We start from the raw sequence: 21399 nt of genomic DNA on the forward strand, positions 1-21399 counted from the left end.
TCCATTCTTGTGAGCAGGGGAGGGGTTTCTCCATGGAAATAATTAACTCTGAATTACTAGCAGAGACAAAGCACACTGAGTTTTTATCTTGTCGAAAAAAGGAAAAATAAACTGCAGCTGAAGAGCAGAATCAGGGTGAACCCAATGGGCCAGGTTGAATTTAAGCCACTTCTGTCTGTTTTCAGTGACAATTTTATATATTTTATGTAATATACTTCTACATTAAAAAATATGAAGAAGCTCCTTGGCTTGGGTTTTGAGGCAGGGGCTTGGGAAACAACACTGCCCTTTACAGAGGAGGATGCCCTTTGGAGGAAGGATACTGCCTGGGGAGCTAGATGGATGTTGGGGAACAGCAGGCACTTTGGGGAATTCATAGAATTCCAACCAATTCCAACCAATTTCCAACCATTAAGGTTGGAAAAGATCTCTAAGATCACTAGTGCAACCTCAACCCATCCCCACCATGCCCAATAACCACGTCCCTCAGTGCCACATCTCCACATTTCTTGAATGCCTTCAGGGACGGTGACTGCACCACCTCCCTGAGCAGCCTGTGCCAGTGCCTCACCACTCTTTCTGGGAATATTTCTTTCCTAATATCCACCCTGAGATTGGCTGCCCTTTTGGGTAGGGGGACTGCTTTCTGAAGAGAATGATAGGACTTCAGGTGTTGTGAGGAGGCTCGGGTTGGATAGTAGAACGTGGAAGTGTTCAAGAACTGTGGAGATGTGGCACTGAGGGACATGGGTTAGTGGGCATGGTGGGGGTGGGCTGGTAGTTGAATATGATGTTCTCAGTGGTCTTTTCCAACCTATATATGATCATATAGTATCTTGTGGGGTGACGTCCTTTGGTGAGGGAGGTGCACTTTGCAGGGTAGGCTGTCCTTTAGGTAGGACGCTTTTTGTGAAGGAGAACTCCCTTTAGAGAGAAGGCCGCCTTTTAGGGCGGGAGATGCTTTCAGATGAGGAGAAAACACTTCGCAGGGCCGGCCGAACCGACCCAGCGCGGCCCACGGGGCAGGCGCACAGACCCAGCCCTCTCCCGGCGCAGCGCCACCGCTCCGGGGCGGGCCCAGACTTAAGCCAGGGGCGTGGAAGCGGCGAGGCCGCAGGGCTTATTTCAACGGCGGCAGCGGTGGGGGGGGCGGCCCGGCGTCATGGCGGCTTGCGTGCTGCGGGCTGTGCTGGCGGTGCTGGCGGTGCTGCCCGCGGGGCTTCGGGCCGACACGCCGGCCAACTGCTCCTACGCCGACCTGCTGGGCGCATGGGAGCTCCGCGTCTGGCGGGCTGGCGGCCGCCACGGCAACTGCTCGCAGGCGGGTGAGAGCCGATCCCGTCCTGCTCCCTTTCCCCAGGTGGTCCGGCCTCGGGGTGGTGCGAGGGACCCCCTGAGCTGTAGGGAGAAGCCGGGGGGGGAGGGGGAGAAGGGGAGAGGGGTAGGGTTCTGCTGTTCGGTGCTGGGAAGCTGAAACCGGTGGGCAGGAGACGAGGCTGTGTGCCGTGTTTGTTTAACAGCCGGCCTGTTGGCTCTCTGTGTGAGACACGGCTCTCTGAGTGGCCGTAGCGGGCAGCCCTGTTACTGCCCTTCAGTTCCTTTCTCTTCTTCTTAGTGTATTTTCGATTCTGCTAGGTCTCTTAATAGAACCAGTGCCTCGTGCTGCCTCACTTCTTCCTTCTTCACGGTTTCACTTGCCCTCCTGAGCTCAGCCTCAAGCAGCAATGAAATGTGATGTTGCTCTCTGGGGTTATATCTGGCTGAGAGCTTGCCTGGTAACCTCAGGAGGCAAAAAGAGCATTTCTCTGGAGGGAGAGATAATAGCTTGCTATTACAAGTTATTACTTATTGTTTGACTGTTATTTGGGGAGTAGTTAATACATAGCATCTAAGCTGTCTGTGTTTGATAAGACCAGGCAGGTGGCAGGTAGGAGCATGGGAGGTGAAGTTGGTGCTGGTGGGGTTCAGAGCATTGGGGGTGTTTGTGGACACCAGCATTGTGACCAAGAAGGCTGTTGGCATCCTGGCTTGTGTCAGAAATAGTGCAGCCAGCAAGAGCAGGGATACTATCAACCCCTTGTACTTGGCACTAGTGAGGCTACACCTTGAGTGCTGTGTTTATTTTTGGGCCCCTCACTACAAGAAAGGCATTAAGGCCCTGCAGTGTGTCCAGAGAAGAGCAATGAAACTGTGAGGGGTCTGGAGCACAAATCTTAAGAGGAACGCCTGAGGGAATTGGGATTGTTTAGTGTGGAGAAGAGGAAATCTTATTAGTCAGGGGAGATTTTCATCTCTACAGCTCCCTAAAAGGAGACTGTGACAAGGTGAGGGTAGGCCTCTTCTCCTAGGTAACAGTGATAGGATGAGAGATAAAGGCCTTAAGTTTTGCCAAGGAGGTTCAGGTTAGGTATTAAGACAAAATTATTGTCAGAAAGATTGGTGAGGCATTGGCATAGGCTGCCCAGGGTGGTGGTGGAGTCACTGTCCCTGGAAGCATTCAAGAAATGTGGAGATGTGGCATTGAGGGATGTGTTAGTGGGCATGGTGGGGATGGGTTGAGGTTGCACTAGGTGATCTTAGTGGTCTTTTCTGACCTTCACGATCCTGTAATTATTATGAGATGGTGTGGTGGCCATCATCTGAAATTAGATGCTTAAGGGGAAGATTTGTCTCTAAAAACAGTGTCTGAGTTGTGTAACAAGTTGTGATTAAATAAGCTGATGTTTTCCTGCAACAGATTTTGGTACTGTTGTTGTAGCTAATTAAATGTGCTAATATTGTCTAATGTTGGAAAAATGAGCATGTAGGTGCACTGTTAGGTAAGTAAGGTCCCTGTGCTGTATTTATTTGATGTCTTTTTTGCAGGAGGCTTTATTCATTAAGTGTTGTTTAGCATTTTTTGTAGTAAAATAAATGATATGCTTTCTACTCATTTTTAAACTTCAGTGTCATCTTTACAATTGTTTTTGCAGGACCTGTGGAAAAAACAGTGCTTGTGAATCTTCAGAAATTAGACGTGGCCCAGGATAGCCTGGGCAATTTTGGTTTCTTCACTTTGATTTACAATCAAGGCTTTGAAGTTGTGCTAAACAATTACAAGTGGTTTGCATTTTTTAAGGTGAGTTAACTTGTGTTCTGCATCACTGAGTGTTTCTGTAAAGGCCTGTACTTGAGCTTCTCCTCATTTGCTGAGTGCCATAGTAGAGGAACAGAGCGCTTGGTTTTCTTCACCCCTAACTTTTGTCTGGATAATCAGGCAAATGGCTGTGTTCTTGCATTAAAAACAAAACAAAAAATGGTTGTTATTTGCTGGGTAGGGAGAGGAGAGCAGAAGGAGCATTACTTGAAAAATCTCTTAACAGTGCTGTTCCTTTTGCTTCTGGGTATGCTTACAGCAGTTGTTAAAAACCTTCTTGAAACTGACTCTCCCAGTGGCTTAGAAAAAAGAGTTGTTTCAGTTTTCCTTCTGACATTTTGCACTCAAGTGAAATATCAGACATAATTGCTTTTATTTTTCCTTAAAGATCTCCTCAGATGCATGAAATATGCCCTGTTCACTTTAGAAAGGTCATCTATTCTCCCAGCTGAAGGATTACTAAGAGCTTTAGTACGAGAGCAAGTCTTAAATGTGTAAGGAACCTTCCTATTCCTTGGGTTGTTTTCTTTAGTTTTTTTTTTCTGTTTGGGTTTTTTTTTTTTAGTTCTCCAGTCCCTCTTAATGACTTCAGATCAAGTTGAAAACAGTACTGTCAGTAAGGACAGGCAGAAGACCCAGTTGCTGTGAGGCACTCTGTTGCTTAGCTGATGAGCGGCATTACGAATCTGAAGGGTGGCTTGAAACAGTCTGTGGGATGACATATCTATTTGGGAGATGGAGGTTCTGTGCAGCAGGACTGCTCAGACACTGAGTGCAGTCCTCAGCAGGAAGGGTGAATGCATTTCTTCTTCACTTCATAAGTTGTGGTCTTGTTTGGTTTTAGATGAGTCAATAATAAACACTCAGGCCTTGTCCTAGCATCCTAGAACCTCTGAGCATGGGCTGCCAGTAAGGATGATAACGAAATGACTTCTGTTTCAAATCAACTTCCTGGGAGCAGCTATTTTGAAGCCGGTGTTACCTGTTAAGAAAAGTGGGCGATCTTATCTTCCAGGAGGACTCTAGCCCTATCTGAAATGATACATGAGGCTCTGGCTGAGCTGTAACATCCTCCATGGCTACAGGAGTCCACTTAAGTTAAAAGGAAAGGACAGTGTAGGTTTTAAAAGATTAATGGTGATATTGTTTGTGTTTTTTAAGGAACTTTATGGTAGGAATGCTTCTGCATAAATCAGAATTTTATACGTGAGCAAGAGCAAAGTTTGAGGAAAAATAGCTTATTGAGATGCTCTCGTAGTCTCAGAACAGGGACACTAAATTACCACAATGCATATGCCTCATAGGTTTGGTAGCGATGCAGTAAAAACTGCTGACTGTGAAGAGTAGAAGAGGGCAAAATGGCCTCTGAAACATCTCAGGTGGGGATGTTGCTGCAAGATTCACTAGGTGCAAGTGCCCAACTCATAAATTAGGAATTGCTGCTTCTGTGAGGATAGTGGACTGCTGCATGTTGTAGTATTGTACCCAAACTAGGGCTCTGTGTCATCTCTAGCAGGTGGAATTCAGCAGACATGGATAAGTACACCAAGGACATCATAGGGGAAGGACATTTGAGCTAACAGGCTGGGAATCATTAGGCTGATACTTTTTGCTGGAATGCAGAGGTAGTATCAAAATAGTTCTGAGGAACTTAATCACAGAAACAACAACCTGCTCCAGAATAAAGAGCTGTGTGGCACCAACTTGAAGGCAGCCTTAAGTCTGTGAAGGCTCTCAGTTGTGAAATATCTTTCTGGAAGATGAGAACCACATCAAGTGACCGCTAAGTACTGGTCTGATATTTTTCTCTCTGCTTATGGAAACGTAAGTTCTTTGATACACGGGAGTATTGTTAAACATTGTACCAAAAATACTAGAATGTGCCCAAAGGAGAGCAGGACCAAAGGTCCTGAAAATGCTAGAAATCATGACTTAGGAGTGGCTAACTGGTTTGTTGAGCTTACAACAAACTATAGGTGACCTCATTGCTGTCTGTGAGTTCCTTATGAGAGGAAGCCGAGTAGAGCTGATTTTTTTTTTTCCTCTGGTGGCCAGTGATAGAATGCTGTAGGGCATGGCATGAAGCTGTGTCAGGCAATGATCAGGCTGGATATTAGAGGTGGAGGTTGAGTCTTGGAACAGGCTTATCAGAAGAGTGATTGTGGTCCCAAGTCTCTCATTGTTCAGTAGATGTTTGAACAATATTCCTTGATATGATCCGTCTCAGGACACCACGTAGGAGCCAGAAGTTGGCCTTTGTGGGTCCCTTCCAGCTCAGGATATTGTATGATAAAAATATCATTGAAAAAACTTGCTTATAGGGAACTTGAGGAGGTCATCTGATTCAACATGCTGCTCAAAAACAGAGTGAGTCAAATGTGCCTGAGCAGTAGCAAGGCACAATAGCTTGTATTTCATGACCATGAAATCCATTTGTAAATAAATGGACTCATTAATAGTTCTGCAGTTGCTATTCAGACATAGCGAGCTAGTTTGGACCATTGTGTAGTAGTAAGGATTCCATCAGAAAGATGTGCTTAAATTAAAGGCTTATTTCCTTAAAAATTAGAATAAGAATCCAAGTTGGTTACCTTCTGTATAATGTTTTATTCATGTTATTGCTGTAAAAGAAACCACAGATCATTGAAAAGCATGAGGAAATATCACAGAGCTTAGCAAATAATTTTTTTTTTTTTTTTTTGCAAACAACTCATTGACTTTGTTGGGCAAGAAGTTGTAATACTGTCCATCATGAAACTACTATTTCACAATTGTCTGTGGGAACTTGGTCAGGCTGTTTGTAAGGAAGAACTTCAACTTTTGTGACATCTGTCTACTTTAAACCATTAATTATTCCAATAATTATGAAATAGAAATAAAATATATTTAGTCTTGATAAAAACTGAAAATGTGTTTCTATCAACTGCAGTTTGCATCCATCTACTGTAAGCTTCTAGGGGAAAATAATATACTCAGTATGATGCACACTTGAGAGTTTGTTTGGGGAATGGCTGCTTATTGTTTAAAATACTCATACCATTTGCACCTGAAAGTTATTTAATCATAGCGGAATTCATTTGCTTAGAGTTGGTCATAATCTGGTAAAATGGGCTGAAGTAGAATGCTGATGGGAAAGGACTGCCTGGAAATGGAGCAAAAGGAAATGGTGGAAGGCTACCTCTGACAAGATTGCTTAGCTTTGACTGCTGTTTAGGATGTGGTAAATGATAATAGGCAAAGTACCTTTGGAATTCATGGAAAGGAAGAAATATTGTGCTTACTGACACTCTTGCAAGACGATACTCTGTATTAAAACATTGGTTCTGTAATTGCCTATTGTTTTTACTACTTCATAAAGTTTCTCATTTTTCCCTGAAATAACTTCACAATTTACACGCTGTTCTGGATTTACCAAATGATTTTGGATTGATGTTCTTTGCTTTTTCATGGAGCAATTGTGATGGTGATTTCCAAAAGAAAGATTTCATGCTGATGAGACATTTTGGAAGAGTTAAATTGTTTATCTTAGCATCTCAGTGAATTAGGCAATTTTTCTCTTTCAAATACTGATGTAGTTACATTTATTACATTAAAAAATGCTCTAAAGTTGGTCTCATTTGATCCTCAGACTTCTGAAAGAGTAGCCATACCAGATAGTCTTGCATTTCTTCTGTCATGGCTGAGAGTTTGTGCTTCTCAGGAAAGCATTCATCGTTTAAGATCTGCTCATGAACTTCTGTTTCACTGCAGTTAAGTTACTTGGCTAAAACCCCATTACCATGACAGAACTGATAAACTATCCTGATTGATCTATGATGTTTTAGCACTTTGTTTTAGCGGAGCCAAACAGCTGTATTTCATACAAATGAATAGCTGTATTTCAGCCAATATATGTTCCAGGCACAGGGGCTCAGTTGATGCTAGCTGAACTTCCAGTGTAATTCTTCAACATTAAGCAAAAATAAACTTCTAATTACTAAAAAGAATGATGAGGTTTTGTCTCTAGCTGTGCTACTTTACTAAGTGAATATAGATGCAGCTTGTTCATTGAAAATGCATGTTTCATTTAGGATTCTTTTAGTAGTCTTGTTCCAATGACTTACTGAGTCCTTCCAAGTTATTCTAAGATCTCACTGACTTTACAGGTTATTTGTTGTTCTACCTAGGGTCTGTGGACAAAGAACTTACTACACAGGAGTGGTTTGGATGAGATTACTATACTGAACTTGGATGTGGGGTAGCTGTACTGACTCCTGACAAAAGCTTTAGCATCTTGCTAAGGGACATGATTTGGCAGAGGGTTATTAGGGTAATACAGTTAGGTCATGGTTGGAGTCGATGGTCTTTAAGGTCTTTTCCAACCTGAGTGATTCTATGATCTTCTTTTGCTGGATGATGTGTCTTCTGAACGCCTCCAGAATCCTTACAGGACTTTCAAGTGTCTTTTGTTTTAAGTGATTACAGTAGCTAAATGAGCTGAAAGGAAAATTAGAACTTCCTGTTATGATTATTTCATGTCTCGTGTAGTATTTCCTTATTGTTAAGGCTAGTACATTGGAGAGAGACAGTCTCCTAAGAATTGTACGGTTTGTCCCTTAGAGAAAGTGATATTACTTCAAACTTTTGAGTTGTATTCTAGCAGGAAAAAAAAAAAGCCCCCGAACAACAACAAAAGTGAGAGGTTTGTTTTTTTCATATTAAAGTGTTAGCATTATTTCAGCTGGAAAAAAAATAGATTATAAGTATTTCACTATACAAGGTAAGCTTTTTCAGACTATATATACTAAACTCTTCCAGGCTCACTTGGTGACATTTCCCTCTTGCAGGCTTTTCTCCCGTTTCCCAACAATTGCTGAAATAACCAACCTAGACAAGTGGCAGTAATTAAGGTTTAAATTTCAGGATGTTGCAAAAAAGTCTGAGTGTTTTTACTCTGCTGAAACCTAAATGGTAGAGTTGCTAGTGCTATTAATTCTGCAAATCAACTGAAAGTTTATTTCGAATGTCATTAGCTGGACTAGCTTGCTAGTAAGATGCTTCTGTTGTTTTCCCAGAGTGTAAATGTGAATGTATGTGTCTCTAAACTGCAGAATGTTCTTTGGAGCCAAGGAAATGCAGATGTAGTTTATATCTGCTTGCATTTTATATCAGTTAGCAACATAGCACTTTGTTCTGATAGTCTCAATTTTTGTTTATTTGCACAGTAAGGTGTCTGCTGTCCTGTTCCAATTGGAAGTATTACTCCTGATGTTATAGCCCATAGGCGTGCTTGTAAATTTTATAAGAAATGGGGGGCAAATTCTCATTTCGTCATCATGTAGGTGGCAATCCTCCTGCTAGAATTTGAGTAGGCTTATGGGCTGAACATTGGCAGCAGGAGCTGTAAAAAGGAATGTGCTGCAGTGCTGTTGTCCAGTAAGGTCTCTATCCTTTCATTCTTACCTGTTAGGGAAATTAAAAACTTGCAGAATTGAAACATGCTGTTTTTACCAGCAAGAGCAGTACTCATACAGGGTGGTTGTGCTTAGTCTGGTTTAAATCTGTTTAGAGGCCTTACTGCAAGTCACTGCTTTTTTCAGTGAAGAGCCTATGAGCACCATTCTGTTGAAACACAGTTACAAAATCCATATGCAGTTGTACATTGCAACTGTTGGATGGGACTTAATGACCTGTTCTTGCATTAGGGAACTTGCATTCTATTGAAATAATCTGTTGGAAGAGTCAAGCTAAAGCTTTTGTAGTACAAATTTTCAGTCTCCTGTGTAACTTAATACAAAACTTGCACCTTAGAAGATGAATATAAAAACTTTTCTCCCCCCACAGACATTCTACTGTCACAGAATTGCTAACAGGAATTTTTCATGAGAGCTTACAGTGTTTGTTGTAAACCATGTTATGCAGAAAATTTCTCTGAATCTGTTAGGAATTGGTGCTTGAGCGTTTAGTAACACTTTCCTCACCCAGTCCCAAATTTCTAATGAGCTGCCTTCAATGAATCATCCTTTTTTTTTCCTTTTTAATCTCATCTTGATAGCTGAGGTGAAACTAATTCTTCATGCTCTTTCACCACAGCTCAGACTTCGAGCAGTTGCAAGACGTTCCACCTACTGCTCTGACTTCTGGAAGAGAAATGCTTTAATACAGTTTTCCCTGAGATGTTACTACATTAGAAACATGCCATCCTCCCTGTATTTGATTTTTCATGCTGCTGCAGTCTTGACTTCTTTTAATGTTTGCAACGGTCTGGGATTACTTTTCAGTGGTTGCATATGCGGTGCAGTAATCCACAAAGGCCTTGGAAAGAAGGCTAAATATTAAGATGCCTTTTACACTTTAGCTAGGAAGTAACTGTTCAACCCAAAGAATTACATCGTTAGTTAATACCAGTACTAATACATGGTTTATTGCTGTAAGTGTAAGTCACAGCCCAGCTGTCCTTCATCAAGTTGATGAGGATTGCTTTCATTAATCTGCTTAGTGTTTACTTTATGCTTTCTTATGAGATTAAACAAAGTGTGTTGATCTAGAATGTTTGGCCACTTTGTCTGAAACAGAAGAAGCACTGGGTGGGTAGGGACTATTGCTATGCTAATAAATTTGTGTATTCAGTACAAGTGTAATCTCTTCACAGTATAAAAAAGAAGGCCAGAATGTAACCAGCTACTGTAATGAGACTCTGCCAGGATGGGTGCATGATGTACTTGGCCACAATTGGGCTTGCTTCACTGGACAGAAGGTTTCTTCATCTGCCTCAGATGTTCACGTAAACCAACTACCTCTCTGGAAACTTGGAGGAGGGTAAGCAACAAATATTTTGCTAAGTGAAACATTTGTCAATTGTGCTTCAGGTTTCAGCAGGTTCATTCAGCATGGTTCAATTTTGTGACAGGAGATAAAGTTAATGCCAGTGATAATGTTCAAATAAATCTTGAGTGTACAAAGACAGAAGGGTTGTGCCAGTCACATCACACATGCTCCTTCAGCCTGTCTTCCTGCGTTTTCTGTTTAAGCCCAGTTTTAGAACTGAGCTGATTGAGATGATTGTATGAGACAGCCCGTAACTTGCTAGAAATCTCAGAAGCCTTGTCTTGATCATATAATTGTGTAACTCCTCATTTCTGCCTGGTAAGAGGCTCTTCAAGAACGACAGCCTTCTCCACAAAGAAAACATTTACCAAATTAAATATTTCAATCCCAGTCCTTTTTTTCATTATACTGTTTTGTTTCTTGATTGCAGGCTTTCTAGCAGACGCTTTGTGCACAACTTTGACTTTGTAAATGCTATCAATACTTACCAGAAGTCCTGGAGAGCAACAAGATATGAGGAGTATGAGAATTTTTCTCTGGAAGAACTAACAAGAAGAGCTGGGGGTCTCTATTCCAGGACTTCACGGTACTACAGCCTTTTGGTTTGCCATCAACAGCTATACCCACTGCTGCAAAGAATATGTTCATCTTTATGCTCACTCTTCCTATCTGGGTTTTGGATAAAAATTTAGATATTTAGTGTTTCAAGCCCTCTAGTTCACTTTCACGGGGTGCCAACTTTCTTGTCCATTTGAATAACAATTCATAACGTGCTTTCTCAAGGAGCTGAGACAAATGGAGTGACCTCCCCTTTAATCTTACCTTGCCCAGTAACTTTCTGGTGAGCTCCTACATGCAGAGAAGAAGGAATAGTCTTGGATAGACAGATGTGTGACATTGCAACCATCAGCTGCTTGCTTGCCATTTCTGTCAGCCTCTGCATGGCTGTCTTCCTGATTCTGCTAGTTCATCACTGCAATTAAAAAGATGGGAAGTGCATTACCTTATTAAACATGGATGAAGATTTTCTAGGGGAAGTCCTTGGTTACTATGGCAACCTTTCTTGCCTGCGGCCAGTGTCTTCCATAATTGGAGTGGAGTGATTTCTCAGTTTCAGTGAAGTCACCCAGAGAGTATATTTAGGGTCTTGCAGGTCACATGACAGATTGGCAATAAGAATGAATATATGGTCCTCCATTACATCATTAATGTGAAAACTGGAATTTTTCCGATAGTTTCTTTTCTTGATGGCTGCTTCTCCTTTTAATTCCTCCATTTTCTATTCTGATACTGCTGTGAGTGGAGTGCTACTGGTCCTTTCCATGCTGTGGCAATTGTATGGTTTGGTTTTGTTTTGTTTTTTGAAGAATGTCATAAAATGTAAAAATTCATTTGGATGGGAGTATTTCTACAGTTGCTGAGAGTTTGCACCTCTGGTTAGGACAAATACTTTAACTAATATGCTTGTAGATACTTCATAATACAGCTCCTTTAGGAGGGATCTGAGTAGGTCTTGCATCATGTTGAAACTAATCTTTTGAGATTGACACTTACTCAGCATAGATGGAGGCTATTTTAAATTGTTTAGTGTGAAACTACGAGGAAAAGGATGGAAGGTGACAACTGAGTGTTATGTGTTGTTACCTTACTTAGCATTATATGTTACTTAAGTGTTTTCTTCTCTTTAGGCCAAAGCCTGCTCCTCTAACACCTGAGTTACTCAAAAAAGTTTCAAACTTACCAGAATCCTGGGACTGGAGAAATGTGAATGGTGTCAATTATGTCAGCCCTGTTAGGAATCAAGGTAAAATAAGTAAATATATATATATTTGAAATACACTAAATCTCCTTTGATATACTCTGTAGTTTGCTGTTAACAAGGTTTTGTCTTACTTGCATAGTGTCTTGCAGTTGATAGATTGCATCTTTACTATGACTAACCTTTGGAAACTTTGTGGAATCCTGGCTGACAGCACTGCCAAAATAGAATGTTGTAGTTACAGTGGTGCTGTTATCTTAGCAGTGTCTTTTGCTGAAGTAAAAGGCAACAACCACAGTGCCCTGCATAAAAACAGCTGCCAAGCTTTGTGCGAATAGTCTCAGACATGGTTTTCTGCGTGCTGACAGAACTGATGTGCACTTAATTCTTTTCCTAATTCCTGCTGATGGCAAATTATCATGCAACATTATCATGCAGCATTAATTAAAAACTCATGAAAATTGTCTGTACTGCCCTGAAATGTTATCAGTTTGTGAACTTCAGCAGTTGCTTAAGTAGTTACTTGCAAGATGAGATGTCATTTGCTGTGAAAGGTATGTATATGATAGATTACATGCAGTGTACCAAATAGTTTACACCTACCAAAATAGGTGTATTCATATACATAGATTGTGTCCTCTTCCATAGGCATTGTGATGTGAGATAATTGTTCTGTTTCCCAATTAAATAGGTACATATTGAAAGCCAAATATGCATTCAGTTAATGCATGCTTTCCCTGTTCTAGTAGAAAACAAATTTCCACCTGCAACTGGATAATTTAATTACCAGCAACTTTGAAGAGCAGAATGCATTTGTGTGGTGGAGAGGGTTACTTATATAACTGGATTTACATCTACAATTTAGTTCTGCCAAGTTCTGCCTGCTAGATTCCTGGTAGAAAAGAGCATAGAAAGTCTTGTGGGAGTTCTAGATCACAGGCTGTCACATTACATTGCTGAAGGATGGTAACAGGAAATGATACAGTCCTGTACTTTCTCCTGATGTGAACTGCAAATGTCCCAAGAGCTTTTTTAACTTTCCAAACTGAGGAACGCTCAGCCTGAAGCTTACTCTTTTCCCTTTGTGTTGCTTCAAGGTTTCTCTAAATGAGAATGTTCTGCTGCTTCCAGTAACAAAAGTGCCTGCATTTTTTTCTGTAATCTGAGAAACCATGCTGAGTATATTAAATGTCTGTGGAATATGCACTCTGTTCCATTAAATAAGAATTCTAGCCTTCAGGCTTTCAGAGAGCAAACAAACAAACGAAAAAAACACCCAACAACAGAAAAAACTACCCACCAATTAAGTTTGTAGATTGTGTGATTTTTCTGAGGCACTAAGATCTTGATTTGAAATGGCTATTGGGTGACTAATTAGAACATGACATGATGGAGAAGGCTGTAAGCAGTAGGAAGCATGTTGTCTGGAAGATGCAGAGAGAATTGTGTGAATTAAAAGACTGTGGTGTCTCGGATGTCACATGCTTGTGGAGTCACTGCTTTTATCTAAGGATTTAAAATAAGCTTGTGAACTGAACAAGAATTAAGAGAAATTTTTGTTCGTTGTATAATACTTTGAGACGTGGCAGACTTCATGCAATTACAGCTGTCTTCAATGGTAATACTTAGAACCAGCAGAGAGCAGTAATGGCATCTTTCAGCCAAGATGTGGGTCATCCTGAAGACAGCCCTGCCATTGCTTGTTATCCAATTTACTGGACAGGAGAGAAACCTAAATATTTTGCTAGCCTTACCATGCAATTCCGATTTCCACCAACTTCTGCAAGGTTTCTTTTGCAAATAACAATGAGTAGGAAGTCTGGTCAGCTGATCATTTCCTAGATGCTGTGTCCCCTCCTTATTATTCCTTAACATCTATCAGCCCTTTCCTATAGAGCAAGTGGCATCTCATTTGGCTGAAACTTTTATTGTGTCTGGAGGAGAGAATTTCTAGAAAGCCTCAGGAAAAGCAGCTGTGAAGTTGATTCCCTGCTGCTAGTGTGCTTTGCACATAAAGAACTGCACAAATACCCTTATGATCAGAGTTAAATATATATATATATATATATTAAAAATACTTTTTATGTAACAACCACCCCAGCAGATTTCAGATTGAAATGATTGCATTGATTATATGTCAAAAACACAACAAAGTTCTCTGTAGCATGGCCCATCTTGGATGCTGTGACTGTACAATGGCACCTTTCACTGCTTCAGCTAGCCCTGCTGGGCAAAAAACATTCTTCTCCAGTCTGATTTTACCCCTTCAGAGATGCATCTAATTCAGTGAAGGTGCAATTTCACCAAGTCTTGCTTTTGTTATAGCTCTGCTTTTACACACCTACACAGTTCAAGAAAAACTACTTTGTTTTGTTCCTTAAGCCTCCCTCCTTTTCATAGCTCTGCAATTCTTGACTTCCCTACTGTCAGGAAACAAAGGGAAATTGGGCACCGTGGTGACAATCAGATAAAATAGGACCTCATCCAAGTAATTGTCCTTCCCTGTGCTGCATGTCATTCTACTTCTAGAGGTTTTCAGTGCATTACAAAAATTTCCTGGGGAGTGAAGAGGCCTAAAACTAGAAGCATTACTAAATTTTGTTCCAAAAGTAGGAGACTTAGCTCTTTGCCAAGCAACAGAAGGGAAATTTAAGTGCCTTGGAAAATCCAGTGTACAATTAGATGTCCTTAGGGAAATAAAGGGAACTGGGATGAATATACAGTATCAAATGTTTATACCACTAGACTCTTCAAAATGAGTTCTTTTGGGGGTGGTTCTAGAGGTGGAAGATTTTAACAGGAGAGAGATTACAGCATAAAATACACTGATAGGTTGAAATAGTCTAGAAAGGTTTGTCAGTATTCACTTAAAATATTTCGCTGCCCATCAGCACTCTTTAAAGGGTTATAGCCTGAGGCTGTAGGTTGCGAGGCTTCTCTGCTATAATGTGGTCCCTCTAGATTCATTCAGGGTGAACAGCATGGATGTTAAATGATACTGCTGAAAAATCCTGAAGAGTGGACTATAGTCTCTTATTCTGGAATAACTTGGTGTTGTTTAAAAAACAAAAACAGTTGCTAAAGCTGTTTTGAACAAAACTGCTTACAAGCCTAAAAGATAAATGTATGTTTAAAGTTCTTGATCTGTCAGTGTTCAACTTATAATCACTATGTTGGTCTGTTAGGGTTTAACTCTTGTCATTGCAGTATAATCATACTGGTACCTGAATGCAGGTGACTCACCTTGTTTATATGACTGACTGCTCATGTTGTTTTGTGGTATTTTGTTTGTTTTTTATTCCTTTCCTTAGCCTCGTGTGGCAGCTGTTATGCATTTGCCTCCATGGGCATGCTGGAAGCAAGAATACGTATTCTCACAAACAACACTCAGAAGCCAGTCTTCAGTCCCCAGCAGGTTGTATCTTGCAGCCAGTATTCTCAGGGTAAGTACACTGGTGCACATGAAGTTAACTTCCAGTAATGATGATACTGCAGAAGTACATTCAAAACTTACACACCTTCCTCTTGCACATGATTTTGTTTTGTCAGAATAATCTGGCAAACTACACATTATAGTACTTTTTTCTTTCTTTTTCTGAAAGATAGTTAAAAATATACTGGAGTTGTGAGCCTACTTTGCTATTGGGAGTGGCACTGGACTAGGAGTAGGTGGACTCCATACTAAGGATGTTACTGGATTTTAAGTAGTCTCCATCCTCCTGGCCAGTCTAAGGAGTTGCGCTGAAAATATATTTAAGTTGCAATGCATGCCTAGAAAGAAAAGAACCAAATGTCCTGAAAGCTATTCAGAGAGAAAAGGAACATATGGGGAGGGGGAGATGAGCAAAAGCAATGACTAAGACTTTAAATTTTCAGAGGAGAGTACCCATGCTGTAACAGCTTTTTTTGTAGCATATAATCAGCTGCTGTTCTTGATGTTAGGAGCAAATTGTTGAGGAGGTGGTCCATGTATTAGAATGCTCCCAATACAGTTCCCACTGTTCTCTGAATTTTCTTGCATGTAATTCAGAAAGCAAGCTATAGCTAACTGGAATATTAGAATAATTGGAGGCACTGCAACTTGTCTTCAGTACTGTAATCTGAAAGTATTCCAACATTTGAGTGGGAACATCTTCCATGTCAAATAATTTTCCAAGGGAATAACCAGATATTTCTTGTTTAGGTTGTGATGGTGGCTTTCCATACCTCATTGCTGGGAAGTATGTCCAAGACTTTGGTGTGGTGGAAGAGGACTGCTTCCCTTACACAGCTCAAGATTCTCCATGCTTGTTCAAGCGCAGCTGTTATCACTACTACACTTCTGAGTACCACTATGTTGGTGGTTTCTATGGAGCGTGCAATGAAGCCCTGATGAAACTTGAGCTTGTTCTGAGTGGGCCGATGGCTGTTGCCTTTGAAGTTTATAATGATTTCATGTTTTATAAAGAAGGAATCTACCATCACACTGGGCTGAAGGATAACTTTAACCCTTTTGAACTGACCAATCATGCTGTCTTGCTGGTAGGCTATGGTAAAGACCCAAAAAGTGGTGAAAAGTTCTGGATTGTCAAGAACAGTTGGGGCACCTCATGGGGAGAAGATGGTTACTTCAGAATCCGTCGTGGCACTGATGAATGTGCAATTGAAAGCATTGCAGTGGCTGCCACTCCTATTCCAAAACTATAAATGCAGAGGTCTTCATCGAGTGCCTTTGAGAAGGAAATTCTCATTTATGAGAATGTACCAGTTTTTAGAGAATGGTTAAAATCCATTCTCTAGCTTAAACAAATGAGCTTTAATGACATTTTTCAGACCAGAGTAAAGAGTTTTGCTAGTTGAGGAGTTTAAACTCTGCACTGAGTACTGTAGGCTTCCTCTCTGGAGTCTAACAGTAGATCGCTAGAATGCAGTTGGCATTTTGTTAACAGTGGTGGTAATTATTAATCATGGGATATATACATTTTCCTGTCACCAGTTGCATTTTTTTTTTTGCCATGGACAATCTTTAACATCACAGCAAGTGCTGTGATAATCTGTAACTACTCTGAAAGGACACTGCAGTGCCTTACTTTTCAGAAATCATGAAGTCACTGCAGTTGAGAACTTAAGTGTGTGTCGGGGAGAGAATGGGCAATTCTGCTGATTAAAGGGAAATTTTAAAGCTTTAAGTATCCTGCAAAAGCTGCAAGTCAAACTCTTATGATGATGAAAATCAATTCTTCATTTTGGCCTGTTACTAAATGCTCCAGTTCTGGATTTTATTGCTGTACTTTGCAATTGATCATCTCAGAGTTCAATAAAAATTATCCCACTCCCATAGTTGTTTGTACTTGAAGTAGTTTTTGAACTTGTTAAGAACATTTTGCTTTAGCAGAATGTATAATGACTGGGAAGGAAGGTGAAAGGAGGGATGAATTAAAATCATCCAAGTGAAGCCCAGATTCTTACAGCTATGTCAAGTAAGGTTGGCATGGACATGGAGAACTTTATAAGTGGACAAAGTGTCTATTAGTGATCAAAATGTCTCATTTAAATTAGGTGGGAAAACTCCTTTTTACTTCAGTTTTCAGTGGAGAAAATACATTGAACCATGCTAACAACAGTCTCCAGGGTAACATGGTGTCATTTGGGTCACTTTTAGCTGGGGTGTGTTGTGAGTGGGGAAGGAGTGGGTCACTTTCAACTTGTTCCTTCCTGAAAGGGTTATTTGATGTTGCTGCATACTGAGATGCCCTGTGATGACTTAATCCTGTGATAGTGGCTGCAGTACATTTGAGGCTACATAGTTGACCCACAGATATTTTCCTGAAATACACAACCAAGCATGGTGACATGTTTTCTCTTGTGCTTCTCCCTAGACCTGAACCCTATTCCTAGGGAAAGTGCTGGTCTGGAAACCCTAAGAAAATTGAGGAGTGAGAGGCAATACTACTATTTTCTTACCTTTTATGGAGCATGGCAATGGATGGTGGGGTACAGATTTCCCTAGACAACGTATGCACAGTTTGTGCCTGCTGCATTACCATGCATAATAATGGTGTGATAGTTGATGTGCTGGTAAAGACCTCTCAGTAAACTACCCCACATCTTTTATCTGGGGATTGATTTGAGTTACAGTAATAAAACTAAAGCTGAAAATTGCTTGAAACTAAACAATCAGGAATAGAGAAATTGTCCTTCATAATGAAAGCAGACAACAGTACTGGCTGCATTGTACTGCCAGCAGCATACTGCCTGCTATGTTGGTATTATGGCTGCACAGCTTGACCTAATTTGGATGGCTGATTTTCTATACATAGGTAGCTATGTTAACACAGATATAAACTCTTGTGAGGTATGAAAGATGATCTGCTGCGTATAAATGATCTGCAGGCTTATTCTGTCACCTGTAATTGCCTGTGGTTTCACTACAGAGGTATAATGCGTTTTGAATATTGATATTTGAATATCAAATGCATTCAGAAGTGTCTATTAATAAGCAGCTATCTTCATGAATTTTGCATGGATGTGCTAGGTTCTTAGATTTCTTTAACATCTCTAGTACTGTTTTGAAGATAAGCTTCAGAACAGATATAAAAGGTAGGTCATCCTTATTAGTTTTACAATCCATCAACCATTAAAAAACTGGATCTTAATCAACTCATTGTCACCAGTGAGCCACAGTTGTGGCACTACTAATATGAAGACATTCTGTTCACCTTGATTCGTGTTAGCTACATCTTCTAAATAAGATTATATGTTCTTTTGTTAGAAATTTGTCTGTCACTCCATGTATGTGGCAGCTGCATTGGTGTTAATGTGAGCTCTCAGAGCTGTCTGTCACCATCACTGCCACCAACAACTGTCATCAGATGTGCTTGTTTGCCTCTGACTGACTGTGTGTGTGAATCACAGAATGTCCCGGTTTTCTGTTTCAAAGTCGCATGAAAAAATGTCAAGCCATCAGCTTGATGGAGCTGGTTATGTTGCCCACATGACATTTGGATTCTCAACTTTTATTTGGGATTGTGAGGCCAGGTATAGAAATTGCTCTTCAGCATCTGGCTCCAAGATGTAGACGCATTTTCTTGAGGGGCCAAAAGAGATGCAACTGCAAGGACTAATAAACCTTTTTGTAACCATAGAATAATAGGATATCCTTAGTATGCTGGGTTGCAAAGAGCAAATCCTGGTATCCTTCTGTGTTGTCAGAAGTAGGGAAGTGGGGGTAAGCTTGGCTATAAGGACAGAAGACTGCAAAACACTTGCTGCCTACAAAATGGAGAGGCACAGGTCTCTGCAACTTCACCTTTTCTAAGTGGCTGTAGTTTGTTCAGATGATTTCTGTCTATGAGTGATGTGTTAAATGGAGTAGCTTGAAATGAGAAACAAGGTATCACCTAGGAGAATAATTGCACATTTTTTAGAAGTACGTTTTGCAGTGAACAAGTAGAAGACCAATATAATTTATGAAAAGAAAGCTGATAGATAATGTCATGGTTGATAAATACTTCCAAAGGAAACAGCTGATCATCAGCCCAGCAAATGTATTAAAAATTCAGTGTTTTGAACCTGGATATGTAAAAAGGACAAATAAAATTTAGCTGTTTGGCAGCAAGTATAGTAAATACTTAAAACCTATTGAAGGCCATGGTGGTGTCTCCATCTCTGGAGCTGGGTCATTCTGCAGTTCAAGCATTTCCCCTGATACAAGAACTGCACTGGAGAATCTGGTAATTGGTGTCTGGAGGGGACCTTACCAGACTATCATAAATCATGCTGTGATCTGAGGACATGAGATACAAGGTGACTTTTAGCTTCCAAAGTTGCCTGTTGATCTGACCATTACATGCTGCATCAGAAATGACAGAAGAGGCTTTTTCCTAGATTTACTTAAACTGCTGAAACTGGAGCTAAGAGTTTTACAAGTTTTATAGATCCAAGGATCTTGGGAAGAAAAGGAAAATCATAATGTGCACCAGTGGATATTATTAAAATAGCAAACTTGGGAGAATACAATACTCTGATAGCTTCTCTTTTCTCTCCTTTAATGAGCTGCAGTCAAATCTGTTGCTCTCTTTCCACCATTGCTGGCGGCTTATGAACTTGTTTGTAAAAAGAAGTTAAAACCATAGGACTGCTTCAAAAGGTTCCCTTGCTAATGTAGGACTTATTATGACCTTCAAGAACATTAACTTGTATACCTCAACTAATTGGCTTTCAAAGTGTGATTACAACAAGTTTGTGGGTATTGTTAATGGAAAAGCTGGAGAATTTTGACACATTTCTTCTCCAATTCTTATGTTTAGAAAAAGGCAATTTTTTTTTTTTTTTTTTTTGAGATGTGAAAAAGTGGAATAACAAAGCATTTTTTTCAGTGGTTTCTTCTCTTTACCAAAATCTCCAGTTTTAACTCTCATTCTTGACAATCACTGCCTTCCCCTGCAGAGTGTGACTTTTTCCACTAAATCATACATTGCTTCATAAAAAAACATTGCTTCAGAAAAACCCCATATCTACCACATGTTAAAATTTCTTTTAGGACATGAAAGCTATCACTGCTTTCACTTTTACCTCAATAGGTGGAGTGTATTTAAATTTGACTCTGCTCTAGATCATTGTGAGTGATAAAGGCACCTTTATGTAGCTGTGGCTAACTTAACATTGTGTTGAAATTGCATAGGAAATTGCATAGCCTCCAGAATTTTCTGAAGAGCAATGCCTGGAGCCTCCCAGGGCTGGGGTGCAGTGGTTGAGTAACGAATGAGGAGAAATGTTTTGGGGCTCATCTGCTCTCAGATCTGCCTGTGGCTTAGGGGGAGCTTCAGGGTGTTGCAGGAATAGGACAAGAGTATTGAAGACCCAATTCCTGCATGCAGGGCAAAACTTTGTTCGTGGTATCTGCAGCATTAAGTTCGACAAGTGGTGATCTTGGTCTGTGTGTTAATGGGAGGGATATTTAGATTGCAGGTGTGGAGGTGCTCATCTGTTAAGTGTGTCAAAGCCAAAGCCTCCAATATATGCACCAGTGCTGCAGGAAGTGAAGTAGCACTTGAGTTATAGAATGACATGTAGAGGATATCTCAGGAAGCCTGTGGATACCCAAGCTGGTTCACTAAAACTGGTTTCCCCCAGTGCATGTATTGTGCACGTAGATGTTTTTTAAAAATAAAGCTGAACTCAGTTTCAAGCAGTGACTCAAGCAAAGTCGAAGCATATATCTAAAAAAAAAAAAACATATGCTGGATGCTATGGATATCATGTGATAACGAAAGAAAAAAAGGTGAAAGCTTTGACTACAGTATGAAATAACAAAATGTACTTGCCTACCCCTTCTGCACAGTAAGTTTGAAGCAAAAAGGCTCTCGCTCTCCTTGCCTAAGACCCAGGGTATGTTGTCTGATCAGTAGAAAGTGTCAGTGAGTGTAGTTCAAGCAAGCTGAGGTTTCCATGCTGGTTGCTATGGTTTCTAGAAGTGGCTTTAGTCTGAAGAAGTGCATGAACATGTATGAGCATGTTTAGGTTTCAAAAAAAAAATTGCTAGTGACCCACAAAATTAAATTGAAGGCTTCTTCTCCATGTGATCAGGTGCAGAATAGTAACAGAGCATCATTTTTTGTCTCTCTGAATATCAGGTAAGGCAAGATGGAGAGATATTGAAGCCTTTTTTGTTCAGTCTACAGTGGAACAGGCATGTACATATACAGATTTTTTTCTG

At 40.5% G+C, this 21399-nt stretch overlaps 1 protein-coding gene across 1 annotated transcript; it reads left to right on the forward strand.

Annotated features, from left to right (window-relative positions):
- Positions 1–938: 938 nt before the first annotated feature.
- Positions 939–17021, forward strand: CTSC (cathepsin C). The gene is made up of 7 exons (XM_031612409.2): positions 939–1325; positions 2973–3118; positions 9768–9934; positions 10374–10529; positions 11632–11747; positions 15014–15145; positions 15886–17021. Exons 1-7 carry the CDS (start codon positions 1163–1165, stop codon positions 16386–16388), a joined length of 1383 nt encoding a protein of 460 aa, XP_031468269.1. The 5' UTR covers positions 939–1162; the 3' UTR covers positions 16389–17021.
- Positions 17022–21399: the final 4378 nt, after the last annotated feature.

This window comes from Phasianus colchicus, chromosome 1 (assembly GCF_987193195.1).
Source record: "Phasianus colchicus chromosome 1, bPhaCol1.hap1.1, whole genome shotgun sequence".
NCBI classification, from domain to species: domain Eukaryota; kingdom Metazoa; phylum Chordata; class Aves; order Galliformes; family Phasianidae; genus Phasianus; species Phasianus colchicus.

Bases quoted from the DNA above. Each gene is read 5' to 3' on its own strand.
- CTSC (XM_031612409.2), top strand. From the start codon at position 1,163: ATGGCGGCTTGCGTGCTGCGGGCTGTGCTGGCGGTGCTGGCGGTGCTG. The intron at 10,530-11,631 runs GTACTACAGCCT...TCTTCTCTTTAG, and splicing joins CTCTATTCCAGGACTTCACG to GCCAAAGCCTGCTCCTCTAA. The intron at 11,748-15,013 runs GTAAAATAAGTA...TCCTTTCCTTAG, and splicing joins CAGCCCTGTTAGGAATCAAG to CCTCGTGTGGCAGCTGTTAT.